A 17917-nucleotide genomic window follows, 5' to 3' on the forward strand; every position below is an offset into this window, starting at 1 on the left:
AAGAGTACGGTTTTTAAAAGAAATAATGGTAGAGCCATAGAGCCAAGAGGAATTCAGATGCTGCTGACATCTCCAGCTTCTAGAAGTAGAAAGCTCTTCCAAAACTGTCAAATCTATTAATTCTCCATGTCACACTACAGAAACTTCTGTGAAATCCTGGATTTTACCCAGAAGGGGAAAATTTTGTAGGTGACATTAAGAGTTTTCATATTTTCACAAGTTGTTTTTTTAAAACCTCGGAGTAGAAATCTGACTAAAATCACAATCTTCAAGCTTATTTCATGCTACAAACTTATGATTTCTATACAACATTCTGGTAAAGGCTTATTGCCTTTTTATATTTTTGTTTCTTGAACATGAGGTCTCTCCTCATCTAGACTACAAAAACTTGTGAAAAATAAAAGGAGATGAATAAATAAAAAGCCCTGCACATGAATTGGCATTAAACAATATTCCAAATCTATTTACTTTAAATACTATCAGAATAGACAATAAAAAGAACTAATATTGCCACTCCAGAAAGCATGTAGGACATTTCCCCATTTTTAGGAAGAGCTCCAAACCACCATTAGGTGTCACACTGGAATGGAGGGATGGATCAGTGTCACCACTTTGATGACAATGACCTACAAAATCCAAACATTTCTTCTATTTTTAGTTGTGTTTTAAGTGAATATTTTTTTCTGTCCTACAGAGACAGTATTTAGAGGATACAGATCTCTCATTTTCATAATTTCATTTCTTTACTCCTTTTCTATGATGCCAACCTATCTCATGGAGCCATTTCCTGCTTTGTGCTTTTATGTAAAAACAGTGTGCTGGTGTGTAGACTGGAGGAACAGTTATTGCATCTTGACAATCAATCACCCAAATTAAAATAAGCCAACTTCATTATTGTCTGAGAAAATAAGAAGTAATTAAAAATGAAGTATTTAGATAACAATTGCAATAAGTATCAAGAGCCTCTTATTTTCTCTCTGCTGAGTTCTATCATAAAAGACAGAAACAGAGCAGTTCGATTTTTTTTCCAAAACTATTTCAATCTAGGTTTTATAATTAAATCAAAGATAGATTTCCCCATTAGTGCAACCATTGCAGTATCTGAGTAATTTGGAATAATCAGCCAAGGGTATTCTTTACTGATTTTTCCTTGTGCATCATTAATTATCTGAAGTGACAGGCCTAACATAATTTCTATCATGAATAAACAAGTAGAGGAAACACGGAGGAAGTCAAGTACAAATAACAAGGAGATGGCCTCTCTTTGAAAATCAGAGCAATCCTGCAAAATGTTAATGGCTGCTCTATTTAAATGCAAGACATTAAAGCTTGTGATATGTTGCATATCATTAATTCTCAGTAAAAGTGTAGATGGAATTCATACTTAATTCAATGCAATTTTCTGCAGTTAATGGCCCTGAGAATCAAACATTCACAAACGTAAATGAGAGTTTTCCATACCAATCCTTTATGGACTTTAAGAACTGGCTTTTACTGTGAGTAGAAAACTATACCTGAGCAATTTTCCCTTTTCTTGAGTGTGAGCTGATTTTTATACTTGGAACGTGATACTCTCTTCTGATGATTTACTGTATTACATGTGAATTCTTAAATATTTTTCGATTTGATACATTTTATTTAATAGATAAATAAGTACAAAAATTGTTCATGTGGCTGGATTTCCTTTTTAACTTTGTGTTCCTTTTCGGTTGTTATTCCATTTCAATGACAGAAATACGGTTGAAGAATTCCCCCATGATAACTCCATAGTTCTGAAAAAATTAAGCAATATTTCCTTTTCTATATTTTTAAGGCCTTGACACCAAAAGAACAACTTCTCTCACCTTGTATAGTGAGATGCTGATTGAGATTTTTAAAAATACTTCCTTTACTATCTGTTGGAGTAGAGGCTGATGCATCTTTACAGCTTTCAGCAGCTTGTACATAGTCCTGGTGCTGATGGTGCTGGACATTAATCAGTGCTGACAAATTGTGCTGGGAAGAAATTGGTCCTGGCTGCTTGGAAGGGTCAGGGTTCAGTGTCCTCTGCTGTGCTTCAAAAACCTGCAGCAACAATGAATAGTGCAAGAAAATGCAGAAACCACCACAACAATTCCTGAAAGCTTTTCAGAGCAATTTCATGTGTGTCTGTGTGTACTTTGGGAGGGAAGGGGACCTTGAAATCACCTTTTTCTGGTCCAAACCAGAGCACTCAATTCAATGGCTGGCTGGAAACTTCACCTTCACTCCCGAAGCTCAGAGGTGACTTATCCCAAAATCCCAGTTATTCCAGTGTGCTGATGGCTGCACTACTGATTGCTACCAACCCAGCTGAGCAGCTCCTGCATCCAGCAGCACTGCTCAAATGCTGGAACATTTCCAGGAGCTCTGTTTGCACAGGAAATACCTTTGCCTACCAACCCAAGCAGCTCTGAGAGTGCCGGAACAGTGGGACAGGAAAGGAGACAAAAGAATAAGCTGGGTATTCTTTGCAAGGCTTAGTAATAAGAAAAATCAGACTGTTAAACTCATATAATGCTCTATGCAACTGTACTGAATGTAGTTGCACTCTAGAGGTTTGGAAGCACCACAACTTCCTTTATAACAATTTATTTATATGAAATAAGTTGTATATCAACATCTTATTTATATGAAAGGGAAATCATCTTTTGTGAATACAAGAGGGAGCTTTAAACACACCAGTACAACAAAAATACACAAAACAGGACATGGCTGAACCCTTTCCTCTGCCTGGAAACTCTTAAATGTAGAATTATCTTTCTTTATGCTTCTCCAAGGTTAAAAGATTCCATGTTTTACAAGTTCTGAAGAGGTAATGCTGTTAACAAGGTGATGATAATTTGAATTTTTTATGTATGATGCATATATGAAAATGTTGTCTAATTACTGTTAAAAGTCCCATTCACGAGCATCCTGGGCATGGCTTCCAAGAGGTATAAATAAATATGACTGAAGATTGTGACAGATTTATTAATATTTGCCAGTGAAGTGAATAATTCCATCCGATACATAATTGTTCAGGACTAAATTCAATTGTTTGCACGATAAAGGTCCTGCAAATCATCTGGACAAGTGGAAGATGAAATGAATCTCCTTAAGAAAATGCAGTTTAATCAGGTTTGGTCTATGAGGTGCTCTTCCTTTTAATTTTGAATTATGTATTTCTGTAAACATTATTGTCCTCTGTAATGTTGACTTCCTACTCCCAATTATTTTGAACAAAACATTGTTTAGGGTCAACTTCTTTCATAATCCTGAAATTTATTATATTTTGCATTGATAATGAGGGAAGAACCAATATTCTATTAATATTTTTCATTCTTCTTAAATACTGAAACTCATTCACAGAATTTCCTCTGTATTGCAAGCTTACTTCTGAAGCTTACTGATTTTAGACAGTCAATATTTGAAAACATGAATCCTTTGAGATTTTGAATGTTATTCCTTTATAATTTCTGATGAGAATTTATAAAGGAATAACAATATTATGTTTCTACAGTGAAACAGTTTTGAAAAAAGACAAAGATCTTTCTATTACACAGTCCTTTTGCCATATTGAAAAATTACTTGTACAACAGGCTTGAGGAATCTTTAATAATAGCTACAGCCAAGAATTGCCTTTTTTTTCTCCACTGCCTGAAAAAAGAAACCTACAACTGGCTCAGCTGCAGCTTTTTATACTGTATCTACAGATCTAAATGTAGAGCAGTCAGCACCCATTTCACATTTACACAGGAACCTTTAGAAAAAGACTGATATTGCAGGCAAGCTGTAAGTGCCAAGCACACAAAAAGCTTTGAAAAATAAGCATTTAAAGTGTACAGTTCCCTGCAGGATCTGCCAGTTCTGTGTGACATTGTTTTAGTTCCATTGCCACAAATGACAAATGACATTTCTTTCAAAATTCAGTATCTGCAAAAGCAAAGACCTGGTGCAGATATCGTTGTATGGAAATGCCAGAACACTGCAGCAATTGTAGTAGCTTAAAGCCCTGTAACAACCACAATATATTTCTGATTTCCTGCCAGTTGTTATGGTTTTAACCCTTGCATTACAAATAATCTTGTTTTTATCATGGACTGATTTTATCATAAAAGGAAAATCTTCTGTGGACAAACTATTGTGGAGAAATGCCTAAAATATTAATCTTAGCTATTTATTACCAATAATACAATCCTATTTTCACTGTCTAATACACAATTATCAAAATAAAATTTAAAAAAGTTAAATTTCAAGAAGTGTTTGCCAAGAAATTTGACAACAATTTTCAGCCACCAGTTAGGGATTTACCAGTTTTTATGACATGAATGTGCCACCTCTATTCAGTGTCACCTGGGACCAAAAAAGTCTCCTTTGCTTGTTTTTAGAAACTCTTTTAAATGCAAAAACTTGAACTCTTAAATGCAGATGGTTTCCTGTACAACACAAGCAATGAGGAAAGAATAATTACAGAAACAACAACAACAACAACAACAAAAAAAAAAAACCCAAACAAAACACCACAGAGAGAAGAGGCTGGAAAATCTTAAAGTCCTTGTACCTTTTTGTCACTAGGTCAGGATTTGCCTCCTAGTGGAACAGTCAGTAAGACCTGTTCAGAAAGCTCTTTAATTCCAGCTTCCTTGCCTCTGGCGTGTAATTACATCAAAGTAATTCCAAAGTTACAACCAAATGTAGGTAGACACAGTGAAACAGTGTTATCCTCAATCATTATTTTATTTTCCCTCTGTAGAAATAAATAAACTTTCTTCCTTGTCTGAAAAAGACTTGGAATGATATAGAAATATTCACTAAAGAAAAAAAAAATCAATTAATTATCCAAGATTTTATAGTAAACAAGAAATGTAATCTAGATAATTATAAACTAAGGTACAGTATACATTAGTTTTTTGCATATTTATACTTATTCATATTTGGCTAAAAGTCTAATGATCCCATTTTACTTTTTAAATAGTGAGGCCTTCTACCTTGCTGTGGATGAAATTCCATTGATACATTCCCTCTTAAGATCCAGGAGGCATTTTCAGATTTTTTTCAAGTCCTCCATCATTTTTATCCATTAGCTATAAAAACATTCTTGCATAATATAATTAATTAGTCCCTGCATTCTTCCTGTTTCTTTGATTTTTTCAGATCTAAACCAGCCTCAAAATCTAAAACCAAAATATATTCAAATTCTACAGACTAAACCAAATATGTGCTAAGTGTGTAAAGTTTTGAAAAGTGATGTAACAGCAACAACATTCAAAACAAACAAACAAACAAACAAAAAACTAAAAAAAACCACACCAAAAAAAACATAAACAAAAACCCCTCCTAATGCTTGAAACACACATGCAGGGCTTCTCAGATTGTGGTGCTGAAAGCAAAATTGTTCATCATTTACCAAACTGGAAAGTAAAGCAGCAAGTTTTCTCCTTTAGAAAAAATATTTTTTAAAATGTAAATATTTGTATGTAAAACATCACCTATTAATATACACATTATATATGTAATTCTCCACTGACAGATCTTTGTTTTCCTAAAATTTATCACCTCTAAAAGAATAAATAACTTTCTTCTCTGGAGTCTGACACCCTCTTGTGCTGATGTTCCAGTAACACCCATGCAACCATTTAAAGCAAATCTTTAGTGCAGCACAGAATCATCCTCAAGGGAGCCTGATGAAAATAAACTTTGATTTCTCTCCGTGAGAAGACACAATGTGTCACTACAAATCCTGCTATGCAATGCTCCTTTTTAATAATTTATTGGAGTCTCTGGGTAAGATGACAAATTTAATATGGAAGCACTGCTCAAGTGCTGAATAAACATGAGCTAAAGTATTTTTCCAAACAAACAAAACTGCTGCAAAAGAGTGGCCTGGGGCAAATTTGAATTTTTTTTCAGTAATTATTGACAGTAGAGCTATTTTTGCTGCTGGTTTCTTTAGTAAATGAGATAAAATACTACTTAAAACATGCCTACATTTACCAAATCACCTCCTGTTTTCTTTTGTTCCACAACTCCTTGTTTAAGCTGAGGTGGAGGTGGATAAAACACTGGGCTAAGGGATCATCATGTTTCAGACTGTTGGAACTTGTGACAAGCAAAATGTAAAAGCACAACTTAGGAAAAAAAAAAAAAAAAAGACCACCTTATCCATATTTTTACACATTTTGTCATCTCAGTGTTCTCTCTCTTTCCAGGATTTTAGATTATGAGGAGAAGCAGTGTTTGGGTTTTTCAATAACTCTTTGAATCATCTTTCAGTGATCATTTACTCTCACAATCTTTTCATCTTTTAACCACTCGTTGATATAAATATAACTCAAAGCATAGTTTCAACACTTTGTTTCCTTAAAAAAAACCCTGATAAAGCTTTGATGAGGGAGTTTTTGAAACTCAAGAAAGCAGATTGCTCCTTTCCATGTATTTCCAGATGTGTGAGACAGGATATTCCTTTATCAGAGCCATACTGGCTCTTCCCAAGAATATAACACTCAGATACCCACTAAAAATATTATTTATTGTAGTTTCTCTTACTTTATTAAGGCTTGCACACCTCCCCTTCAGATCTCTGCTAGAATTCCTTGGTAAAGAATTGGATATTATAGTAATTCCCAGCCCCTGCAGCTGAAATGCTTGAAGCAAACGGTACAAAACCTCTGCTTGGGGTGTGCCAGCACATTCCCCTGTTCCTCCGGAAAGATGGAATAAATACCACCTATTCCTGCAAATTTACTGCTTGTTTTCTCTGTTCATGGGCCCTTTCACCTCCACCTTAACACAAGACAATGCAAAGAAAGGTTTGGGGATGGGAACCTCTTCTCTGACTTCTGTGATAAACACGAATGCAAAGAATTCCTCTACATTTCCCCTTTATTATTATTTTTTTGTTGTTATGGTCTTTTATTTCCTAAGTCCTAATTTAGTTCCAGAACCAGACTCTCTGCTCTGCCATCTACTTTTGGTACGTCTGAAGAAATGTTTCTCATTTCTATTGTTTGTAAAAATACAAGTACACAGCCAACACTGCAGCTCCTCATTGGCTCACCTAGTACAAAAGAGGCTCTGAAGAAAAGCAGTTTAATACAAAATACAGCTACGAGATAAGATTCCCAAATATACACAGCAAAAAAAAAATCCCACAGATAAACGTTTGGTATAATTTTTTTCTTTTTTTTCTGAATACTTTTACTTCCCATCTGCTCAATGAATGCCATGCACAGATCTGCAGTCGCAGCTTAGAGACAACTCCAGGGAAAAGTTACTTTAAAAGGCTCCTGAGAATATCCTGTGCTTTCTTTGGGTAAATATAAGCCAAACTGTGTGGATTTTCAAGCATAAATAGCTCCTGAAGTGACAGGGAATGTAAGAATTTCACTTAGAAGCAAAGGCAGAGGATGGAAAAAACAGGGTTTTGTGTTTTTCTCTCTTTTTTTCCTGTTTTTATGCATCCCACTTGAACTACAGAGATTATGTGGATGGCTCCATCGAAAAATGAGAACGTGGAGGTTCTCTCTCCTGGAGGAGAGAGAGTACTATCAAGGAGTTTTAATGTAATCAGTACTTTTATACTGAAATGAAAATGTTCCTGCAGGAAATACAACTAACATTTTAATGATATTAATATAAGAACACTTCAAATTAATTCTGCTACTTGTAAAATTTTCAGAACTTTTCCATTCGTGAGTTCAAGGCAGAAGGATCCATCTTAGGTAGAACACAGTGGGGCAGACATGACATTTCAGAGGGGTGGAAATACCACAACCCCTTAGTGATCACCTACCACTGATAAAACAACAACATTGGACTATTGATTTACCTCTTCAGCTAATGCTAAAAGTTGTCTCAGCTGGTAGAAATGATGTTCTTGAGCACAATTCTCTGCCTATGGAGAGGAAGAGAAACACAATATTGGTAAAAAATTAGCAATAATCTCTTTCTGGATTATACGAACAGGGGGATAATTTTTAAAGGCTGTTAGAATGAGAAGAGTAGTGGACCAGTTTGTTTTGTTGTTTTGTTTTTTTTTTCATAGGTTTAAGCTGTGTCTTAAGGGGCGGTTTAGGTTGGACATCAGGAGGAACTTCTTTGCAGAAATTGTTGATTAGACATTGGAATGGGAGGTGGTGGAGCCACTGTCCCTGGAGATGCTTGAGGGAAGACTGGACGTGGCACTCAGTGCCGTGGTCTGTCGCCACGGTGGTCTTCGTTGGTAGTTTGGATTCAGTGATGTCAGAGCTTTTTCCCAACTTAAAAAATTCCGTGATTCAGCGATTTTGTGATTCTGGGAATGCAGCGTTGGCCCTGCCCCTCGAGCCTAACCCCGCCCCCTCAGTGCAGACCACGCCCCTCTGTAGTAACCCCGCCCCCTTCCCGCCCCCCACAGCAACGCCTCGCTTCTCCCGCCCTCCGTCCCCGTCGTTAGGGGGCGTTCCCCGCCGGTCACGCGCCAGGGCGAGGAGCTGAGCCGCGCTCCCGCATCGCTCCGCCGTGTCCCGGCGCTGCGCTCGGTGTTCGGCTGCTCGCGCCTGCGGGAGCGTGAGGGGCGATGCTCGGGGCCGGCGCCGCCTGAGGGCCGGGTCCGCTCGGAGCGGTGGCGGTGGCGGGGCTGCCGCCATGGGGCTGGGCTCCAGCTCCGAGGGCCCCGGCGGCGGCGCCGAGGGCTTCCACGTGCACGGGGTGAGGCGGCCGCCGCCGGGCCCGCGGGGAGAGGGAGGGAAGGAGGGAGGTTGGGAGGGCCGCGAGGGGCGGCGGGCGCCGAGGCGGGTCCCGCGGGGGTCCCGGTGCCGCATCCCGCCCGTGGTGGCCGAGGCGCCCCGGCTCCCACCTGTCGGCTCATTCCCGGAGCTGCCACGCCGGCAGGGGCGGGGCGGCCGCGGCGCTCCCGGTACCCGCGGGGTGCCCGTCCCGGCGGCTGCAGCGAGCTCGGGGCCGCGACCTGGCGGGACTTGGGTGCCGAACGGCCCGGGGGAGCCTGTGGGGCTGGGGGAGCCTGTGGGGGCTGCTCTCGGGGAACTTGGGATAGTTTAAGAGTAGAACAGCGTTTCTTCCCTGCCTGTTCCCCTCCTTTTCTCCCTGTTCCCATCCCTGTTCCCCTTCTTCTCCTCTCCATCTCTCCCTGTTCTCTCTCTCTGCTCCTCTCCTTCTCTTCCTGTTCTTCTCTCTCCCTATTCCCCTTCTTCCCTCCTTCTTTCCCTGCTCCCTTCTCTGTGGATCTTCACATCCTCATGTTAGGGGCTGAATTCCCGCTCCAGCGGTGTTTTCCTCCGCGGTTGCCTCTGCCAGATGTAGATGCAAGTTTGTTGTAACTTCTCTCTTTAGCAGGTTGTCTGCAGGTACTGGTGTAAATGCGTATCTGGAAGTTTAAGGATGGGCAGATAACAGCTGTTTGCAGGACTTATCGGTTCTTTTAGTGGGTATTTCCCCTTCCTGCAATAAGGATGAGAGCGTTGCTGTTTCCACTTCATTTGCATTCTGTGTTTCTCAGCACCAGTACAATGCTGTCAGCTTTGGATGCAGTTCAGGGTTGTGATGAAAGTTAATACTTCTACTCCAGCTATGGTTACAGCGCTTAGTCTTGATCATTTAAAAATAAAGTGTGCTCTTTATTCTTATTTTTGCTTTAGAAGCTTTTGCTGAAGTAACTATGCTGTTAAATATATTTTATAACTTTAATAGACAGTTCTGCCAGCAAAGGCCCCAACACCAATACAACTTTATCTATTAAAAGAAAATAAAAATATATATCCAGCATTTTGGTAACACCAGACCAAATATAAGATGCAGGAGTTTTAACTTTCCTAGCAATGAATTTCCCAGTTTAGATCATGCCTGGGTTGTAATTTTGTGCTTAAATTGTGAGGTGGCCCTCAGGAGTCAAATATATCTCAGGTTAACAGAAAGTGAAGTCAAGAGCAAACTGTCAGTAGGTTTGCAGTGATTCCTTAACACCATCTTGCTTTGTCCCTGTACCTGGAAGTGGGTGGACTTTAATGTAATCTGCAAACTTTTTGTGTTTTTTGTGGTGTGAATGTGTTTTATGAGAATTCTCTCTATTGCTGGCATCTCTTCTATGACAGCTTTGGTTCTAATGAAATTGAGGTGTCCCAGCTCTTAGGAATTTTTTGTAAGTGGTGGCAATTTTCTTGACTAGAAATTGAGGGTAGCCATGTGCTTGTGTAAATATTCCTGTTCCAGTGGGCTGCAAATGTGGGAACCCAGCTGTCACTTGTGTTCATGGAAAAAACAGCTCTGATGCAAGTGGGGACTCTCACTGTGCTCAGGTTGTCAGAACTATGGAAAAAAATCCTGCAGCAGCACGTTGAAAACCAAGTCTTTCTCCAAAGTATTTAGTATTTAATAATTCCAGGCTGTGAACTCTGAATCACAACATTTGTGTCTTATATGGGCTTTAAAACCTGCTTTTTACAGCTTGATTTGGGTATCTGTTCATAGTTTTATAGAAGTAAGATCCTAATTAAGGACTGCTTCTTGAGGGAGGTCACTTGGTGCCTTATCTCTGGCTCAGCTCAAAAGTAAATATTGAATCAAGATTAACACTTTCACTTACGTAACTGGAGATCAGTGTAGAATAACAATAAAATGTTGTGTTCTGCAGGTTCAAGAGAACTCCCCAGCCCAACAAGGAGGACTGGAACCTTTCTTTGATTTCATCATTGCCATAGGACACACGAGGCTTGTAAGTCTCAAACAATTTCAGTGTTTCTTTCCACCCTCCGTGAACTGTGGGTGATGATGGAAGATAAAAGCCAGAACTGTCCCAAGCAGAGAAACTTTTCACATTGGACCTTAAAAGTAAAGCAAAACTTGCAGGTGTTCAGTCTCTTTGGCCAGATCCAAGTTTGAAGGAAAGGTTTTGTTTATGCCTTTACTCACCTTCTTAACAGGTTAACACAATGTTTATGTTATTGCTCATTTGTACATATTTTCTACCACAAGGTGAATACGGAACTGGTGAGTCAACAGTCAAGAGCTCAACTTTTGTTTAGCTCGTTTCAAAATTTGATAAAACATGAAAAAGAATCATGGCCTGTCTACTTATACTTTTGAGACCAAGAGCAGTTCCTGTGTGTTATGAGGGAAGAGTTGAGTTGGTTTGATGGGGTTTTGTCTGTTTATTTTAAAGGCTCAGAGCTTTCCCTTGTATGCTTCACCCTAACCTTATACAAGCTGAATTCATTAAGTTTGTCCTGGTTTTATGAGAGGAGATGTCTTTTTTTGGAAGGGCAGATTTTGGGGGAAGATCATTTAATCTTCTGATGTGACAGAAATGAAGATATTTTTTCACAGTCTGTTTGCAGTGACTTTGAGGGGTGTTGAAGAGGGATGGGGCTCAGAGACATGAAGTGAAATGTTGCTGCTCATAGTGAGACTACACAGTTGGTAGTATTTAACAGCAGTTGTAAAGGACAGGAATGCCAGTGATAAAATGGAATAACAGGAAGAATTTATGTAAAGGGATGTGTGTTGACAGTACTGACTGCTTTCTAGTAAAAGAAAATTGAATTGGAAATTGCTGGGATTGTTTATGAGCCTAAACTTTAATAGTTTTGGTTCTTTGTATTCAAATTCTGCCACAGATGCTACAAGTGCAACTGGAAATAACGTTAATCCTGTATCTCTGTTCTACAGAACAAGGAAAACAATATGCTGAAAGACCTGCTGAAGGCAAATGCTGAGAAGGCAGTGAAGCTGGAGGTGTATAACATCAAAACAATGAAAATCCGAGAGGTGGAGGTGATCCCCAGTAACATGTGGGGAGGACAAGGCCTCCTTGGAGCCAGTGTGAGGTTCTGCAGCTTCCAGGGAGCCAATGAACACGTCTGGCATGTTCTGGTGAGGAGGAGTTCTTGGCTGGCCCGTTATTATTCATGCAATAACCTTGTTTTACAGTGTGATGTTTAGCAGTGATGTAAAGTACTGTGATGCAATCACACAGAGGAAGGGAACCCAATCTTGAAGGTTTGTCTAAGCTGTTTGAGTAGGGACAAGGAGTGGGTGTGGCTGTCAGGGTTCCCAGTGACAGTGACAAAAATAACTCCATCCCAACTGGACCAAAGAGGATAGGTGGGAAGGGTTTTTAATTTTATGTTGAAGAATCAATGGCAAAAGCAAAAAAGATTCTGGCCTGATTGGTGTCTATGCTGGCTAAACTTCATTAAGTTATAAAAAGTACCACAAATTTATTTTAAAATCAAGAGGAAGAGCTGAAAGAGTAGAACTGAATAGGAGAGAATGTTTATGTTTCTGGTTGTTTAAGCAAATGCAATTTCTCAACATCTTCAGAGGATGTAATTTTATATTTGGTAAAATTTTCTTACTCATCATGTTTTACATCTTTCTTACTCAGGATGTTTTACAGGATGCCACACATAGATGTAGACTATGCAAGAACTTCTTTTTATCCCATGAACAAAATGTTCTTTCCCTCCTTGCTCTGGGAGTTAGCTCTTGTTTTTGATCTTGGTGGTTTATCCCCTGTGGGTGCAGATGACTTGTGTCATTCTTCCCCAGGACGTTGAGCCTTCATCTCCTGCGGCCCTGGCTGGGCTCCAGCCATACACTGACTACATTGTTGGGTCTGATCAGATTCTCCAGGAGGTAAGGTGCACGTTCCTTCCAGCAGGGAGGGATTGTCTTTGTGCTTGTAGGATTTGGGTTTTGTATAAATCTAATCAAACATGTGGGGGTGGTGTTGGATTTTGGAAGGCGGATGTTTATGATAGAAGCTTTCTTGTTAAGGTAAACATTATCTTTCTTTTTAGTCTGGCAATAAAAAGAAGTTGCCACGAAAGATCAAACTACACTGGTGATTTTTCTGTCTCTGAGTGTCTAATAACTCACAATGAATAAATAACTTTGTAAAACGTTGACTTGCACATTGGGGTTTATTAACTACTACTTTCTTTTTTTTTTTTTTTTTTTTTTTTTTTTTTTTTTTTCCCCAGTCAGAGGATTTCTTTTCCCTGATTGAAGCCCACGAGGGGAAGCCACTGAAGCTGATGGTTTATAACACTGAGGCAGATTCCATCCGAGAGGTAGTTGTGACTCCCAATGGAGCTTGGGGTGGAGAAGGAAGGTACTGATCTCTCTTGATGACAGGTTTTACACTTGCTGTAAATAAGCTCCTATTAGGAGTATTGCTACTATCAGTTATTGGTGTTTTCAAGTTAAGCCTTGTTTCCTCACACTTATCACCCAAAACTGTTAATCTTTATATTTAAAAAATCAGCTTAGAACTAGGAATTCAGCACATTCAGGATCTAATCCTGTTCAAGCTGAATCAAATGGCAAAACTCCTGTCTTGAGTTCTCCATTAGCAGATTCATTATCTACATTCTCATAGTCATAACATTCAGCTAAAGCAAGAACAAAACCCGCATCAGGTCAGATTAAATATTTTGTAAAGAGATAAAACAATGCACTGAAAGCTAAGCTCTGCACGTATCAAAGTTGATTGCAGAGTATTCCTTGAGTACTCTTAAGAGGAAATTCTTGCAGGTAGGTATTTCTTGCTATAGATAAAAGACACAAACCCTTCTTATTTAAAATATTAGCTTTGTTAAGAGGACCTTTTCTGTCTTGATTTTTTTTTCTCCTGAACAGTTTAGGATGTGGTATTGGATATGGCTATTTGCACAGAATTCCTACACAGTCCACTACATCAAAGAAAAAAACAGAAAGTAAATCACCTTCACCAGAAGCTGGAACTCCTGTACCATCCACTAACGGTTACACAGAGGTAGGAAAGAAATAGATTCCAATCTTTGCCATGTTCTCTGGAACTTCAAAATTTTCTGCTGTTTGGGACAATGGTAATGCAGAATATTTGAGTACAGCATTCAATTCTGCTTGAATGAAATGGAGTTGGGTGAAGGGAAAGGGAGAGCTGATGCTGCTGAGCAGGTGCCAGGTCACCAGTGTCAGCGGGTATAAATTCCTGCCAGATGTTTCCTCCCTATTTTCAAGTCTTGCATCCTACCAGCCAATGAGGATCATATTAGAACACCTACTTCACTAGGAGAAAAATACACCTCCAGGAACCAAGTTCTAAGAACAGACTGGCTTTAAAAGGCTGAACTGGAACATGCCCTAAGTGGTGTTTGACTTTCAGTTTCAGCATCACAGCTTCTCTCTGAACTGGTGCATGTGGAGACAGGCACGATGCTTTCATGGGAGGGTTGGCTACAGCTGAAGTTTCTGCTGTAAAATGATGTTTTTACTTCTTGCTGTCTTATTCCAGACTCCATTGATGGCACCTACCTCTCAGAATGACAGCTCTGAAACAGTTATGAACTTGGATCGTTCCACAGAAATGAGTGGATACTCACCAGAAAGTTCCCTTGCTCCTCCTCCCCCTCTCCAGAGAGTTATGGATCCAGGTAGGTTTTCTTGGGTGCTTTTTTCACCAGTTCTTTAAAGTACACCTAAATCAACTAATATGGTCTTAGGCAAGCTAGAGGTTTAAATTCAGAACTGTGAGCAGTGGTGGTGGTTTTCCTTGAGGTTTTTGACTTACCTGGATTTCAGAACTGTAAAATTTGGGTACCACATAAGTTACATTTATTTGCATTTAGTGAGAAGGGGACTTCACTGACTTCAGTCTGGATAGAACATATCTTTTTGAATCTAGGAGTTTGTGTTGCATGTAACTAATACTTGCTTTCTCCTTCAGGATTTCTAGATATGTCTGGAATTTCAGTTTCTGAGTTCACAAGCTTAACAGAAGTGTCCAGTCTCTCCCCCTCTGCCTCCTTCAACACAGCAGCAGCAGGGCCTTCTGTAGGCCCTGAAACATTAATGCCAAATAGTGAAGCCTCTGTTTATTTTGGTAAGTGCACTCAAGATTTCCTTTAGATCTTATTTCTGGAATGGCACCAACTCATGCTCACTTAACATCATCATCGTTTTTGGAAACAGGCAGATTTTAATAAAAATCAGCAAGAATAGCAAAAATGGGATGGAAAAAGTAGCAGAAATCAGGCTTAGAAATGGAAAAACCTAATGTGCTTTTCCTTATGTTTATAGAATGTGGGTCTCTTTCTTTAAGTGAAAATGCTGAGGCACTGTCTGTTAGCCTGACATGTTTTGGTTTTTTGCAAACTATTTCCATTCCCAGAACACGCCTCAGCTTTAGCCCCTGATGGTTTAACCCCATATCCTGAAGGATCAGACAAGCAGCCCACACTGGATGACCTCCTGCCTTCAATTCCATCTTTACCTTCTCTTGATCTTCCTCATGACATTTCTTCAAAAACACCACTAGGAACTGATGCTGATAACCAGGAATCCAAGCTGCCTGTGAACAGCACTGAGAGCTCACCAACCACTGCTCCAGAGACACCAGAGCACGAAGCCCCAAGTGAGCAGAAAGGAGAAGCAGCTGCACAAGGTCCTGAGTGAAATGAACCCTGCTGCTGTTTACAGACTGCTGAATGCTGCAATGCTACAGCTTGGAGTATTTTTCTGATCTTGAAATAATTACAGTTATTCTATTTTGTTAGTGTAGACAATACTAGAAAAGAAATCACATGAAATGTCACATATCCTGTTGTCTTTTCCAATCACTATTTAATGGACTGATCTATGTTCAGAATTTAAATGCTGTCCAAAATCACCCAATCAATAGAGAAATTGCTGCAGAAACAAGTTGGATGCTGGCAGAATGTCAAGTTCTGGAATTCACATTTGCCTACACGTGCTCCTGAATGTATTTACAAAGGCACTATGCCTGAACAGTGACACTTAGTGATGATTTTTATTGGTATGTTTGATGGCATTAAAAAAAAATATTTATAGTTTTGATTTGTTAGAAAGCTTTTCTAATGGTACATCCTGGCTAGACTTGCAAGGCATTTATTACACTAAGATTACTTACTACTCTAGTACTCCTACTAGACTGTTACTTTTCTTGGTTTAATTCTCTTCTCTGCAACAGTCATTCATTGTACCTTCTTTATACCTACCTGGGCAGGAAGGAGACAATGAGGTTTGAAACTGCAGCCCCAAATGGGACAAAGCCATGGGGGTGGGTCCTGTCATTCACTTCTGCTCTTGAGTGGACCAGGTGGTGGCCTTTCAGTTCAATAAACAATGAGGGGGGAGGAAATGATGGTGATTACTTGAAACAAATTGAAGATGATTTTAAAGTAGAGGTGATGAATCTTTTTGGTGAAGATGGAATGTCTTGGCTTCTGTAGTGACTGAGAAATAGATTTCCTTTGCTTGTGCTTTTCTATTCACTCATTGCTATTTTTATACAAATTGTAAGTTTAAGACGTGGGGCTGTTGTGCAGCACCAGCAATTGGTTTTTGTAGCTTTTTTTGTTTGCATTTGTCTTCAGAATCACTTCTGAATGGAATGGCAAACATGACAAACAATGGAAGACATGGATGGTTTTATAATCCTCAGGGCAGTGATTTATCATGGAATCTTAAAGCTGCTGGTAGGCAATAATGCAGCTACTGCCATGAAAACCATTTGTAAATTAAGTGAATGGGGTACAAGGCTGGTGTGTGTTTAGGCTGTAAACTGAGTACACTTACTTAGCACAATATTGCCTGATGTCCTTTGCCCTGCCCTGGCTCCTGCCCTGTGCAGGTCAGGCAGTGACAGCTGACTGGGCTAAAATCTGGTACTGGTGCAGGGGGACTCAGGGTCCCACAGGTTTGCCTGTGACAGCTCAGCTTCAGCCAGTCACAGCACAGGAAGGCTTCAGATGAGTCCACCCTGACAGAAAAATCTGTCCTTGATCTGTTGTGAGTCTGAAATACTGCACGAACAGTAGTTCTGAATGGGATTGTCAAAGTACCTGCTGCTTTAAGGAATGTATTAAGCTCTAACTAAAGGCAGTAGGATTGACGGTGAATTCTAGTCTGCTGAAGGGTCTGTTAATTGTGAGCCAATTGTATTTCCTATGTTGCTAAAATAAACTTCCTATTTTGTTCCCCCAGCTGACTGTTACAAGGGCAAACAGCCAAACACTAAAAATAAATGTAATTTAAACTGTTCTGTTCCTAGGTTTGTTTGATTTTGGAACCTGATTGCCTGAAGACACATAGGTGGTGTTTTATTCATGTTGTTTATTTAGGACTGTTTCTAGTCCTTTACCTTTCTTAAAAATGGCCATGAGAGGGCCCTTTAGGTGGCCCTGTACCATAAACACCTTTTAGAAATCTAAGAGCAGGGAATGTCAAAACTCATGCTAGATTTCAAATGTCAGCATAATAAATGGCTTAAACTTACTTCAGTCTGTACCTAGCCTCTGTGTGTTATGTTAACTGGCTCTGGGAAAGGGTTTGGAAAATCAAGTAGCAGGAGAATGTTGTGCTCTCCAAACTTGAAACTCTATCATTCACATCCTAAATGAGGTGAAGAGTTGCACCTCCTCATCAAATTTCTTTTGCCTTTCCAACTTGGATACTCCCTCACAGCTGCAGCCCAGAAAGCAGCGAGTACTCCTGTTAGGGGGTGCAAAGTGAGAAAAGTAATTGGAATTTTAGTTTCAAAATAAAACCTAAAAAGAATGGGAGAAGCACCTGAGGGTGGCAGGATTCAGAACCAATACCAAACAGCCCCTCAGCCTGCTGCTGTCCCAAACATCTGTTTCCAGGTAAGCAGGAGCTGGATGTGACCTTTCTCTCTCTAAAGCTGACAGCAGCAGCTCTTCTGCAGACACAAGAAGGATTATCTGGGCAGCATCAGGAGAAGGGTAAAACTGAGGAGGAGGAGGAGGTCACCTCCTACGTTACAGCAGCAGGGTGGTTTGTATGGCCAGACACAACAGGATGAGCTTCCAGGCATGAGCTGCTCCCTAAAATTACCAGTTGAACCTGAGGACACAGGTCTGGCAGACGTTAAATCCAGAGGCTCCCAGCAGCTCAAGTA

The 17917-nt window shown here is 39.8% G+C and overlaps 1 protein-coding gene across 1 annotated transcript; it reads left to right on the top strand.

The window, feature by feature from the left end:
- The first annotated feature begins 8591 nt into the window (after nt 1-8591).
- On the top strand, nt 8592-17274 carry GORASP1 (golgi reassembly stacking protein 1). Its single transcript, XM_083870145.1, has 9 exons — nt 8592-8688; nt 10628-10708; nt 11662-11865; nt 12544-12630; nt 12978-13108; nt 13636-13771; nt 14273-14411; nt 14705-14860; nt 15149-17274. Exons 1-9 carry the CDS (start codon nt 8626-8628, stop codon nt 15430-15432), a joined length of 1281 nt encoding a protein of 426 aa, XP_083726271.1. The 5' UTR covers nt 8592-8625; the 3' UTR covers nt 15433-17274.
- The last annotated feature ends 643 nt before the right edge of the window (nt 17275-17917 follow it).

Source organism: Zosterops lateralis, assembly GCF_965231275.1.
Source record: "Zosterops lateralis genome assembly, chromosome: 1".
In the NCBI taxonomy this organism is placed as follows: Eukaryota; Metazoa; Chordata; class Aves; order Passeriformes; family Zosteropidae; genus Zosterops; species Zosterops lateralis.

What these genes read in the sequence shown, in the direction of transcription:
- GORASP1 (XM_083870145.1), top strand. Translation starts at nt 8,626, where the DNA reads ATGGGGCTGGGCTCCAGCTCCGAGGGCCCCGGCGGCGGCGCCGAGGGC. An exon ending in CCATAGGACACACGAGGCTT is followed by an intron (nt 10,709 to 11,661) that starts GTAAGTCTCAAA and finishes TCTGTTCTACAG; the next exon opens with AACAAGGAAAACAATATGCT. An exon ending in TGAAGCCTCTGTTTATTTTG is followed by an intron (nt 14,861 to 15,148) that starts GTAAGTGCACTC and finishes TTCCATTCCCAG; the next exon opens with AACACGCCTCAGCTTTAGCC.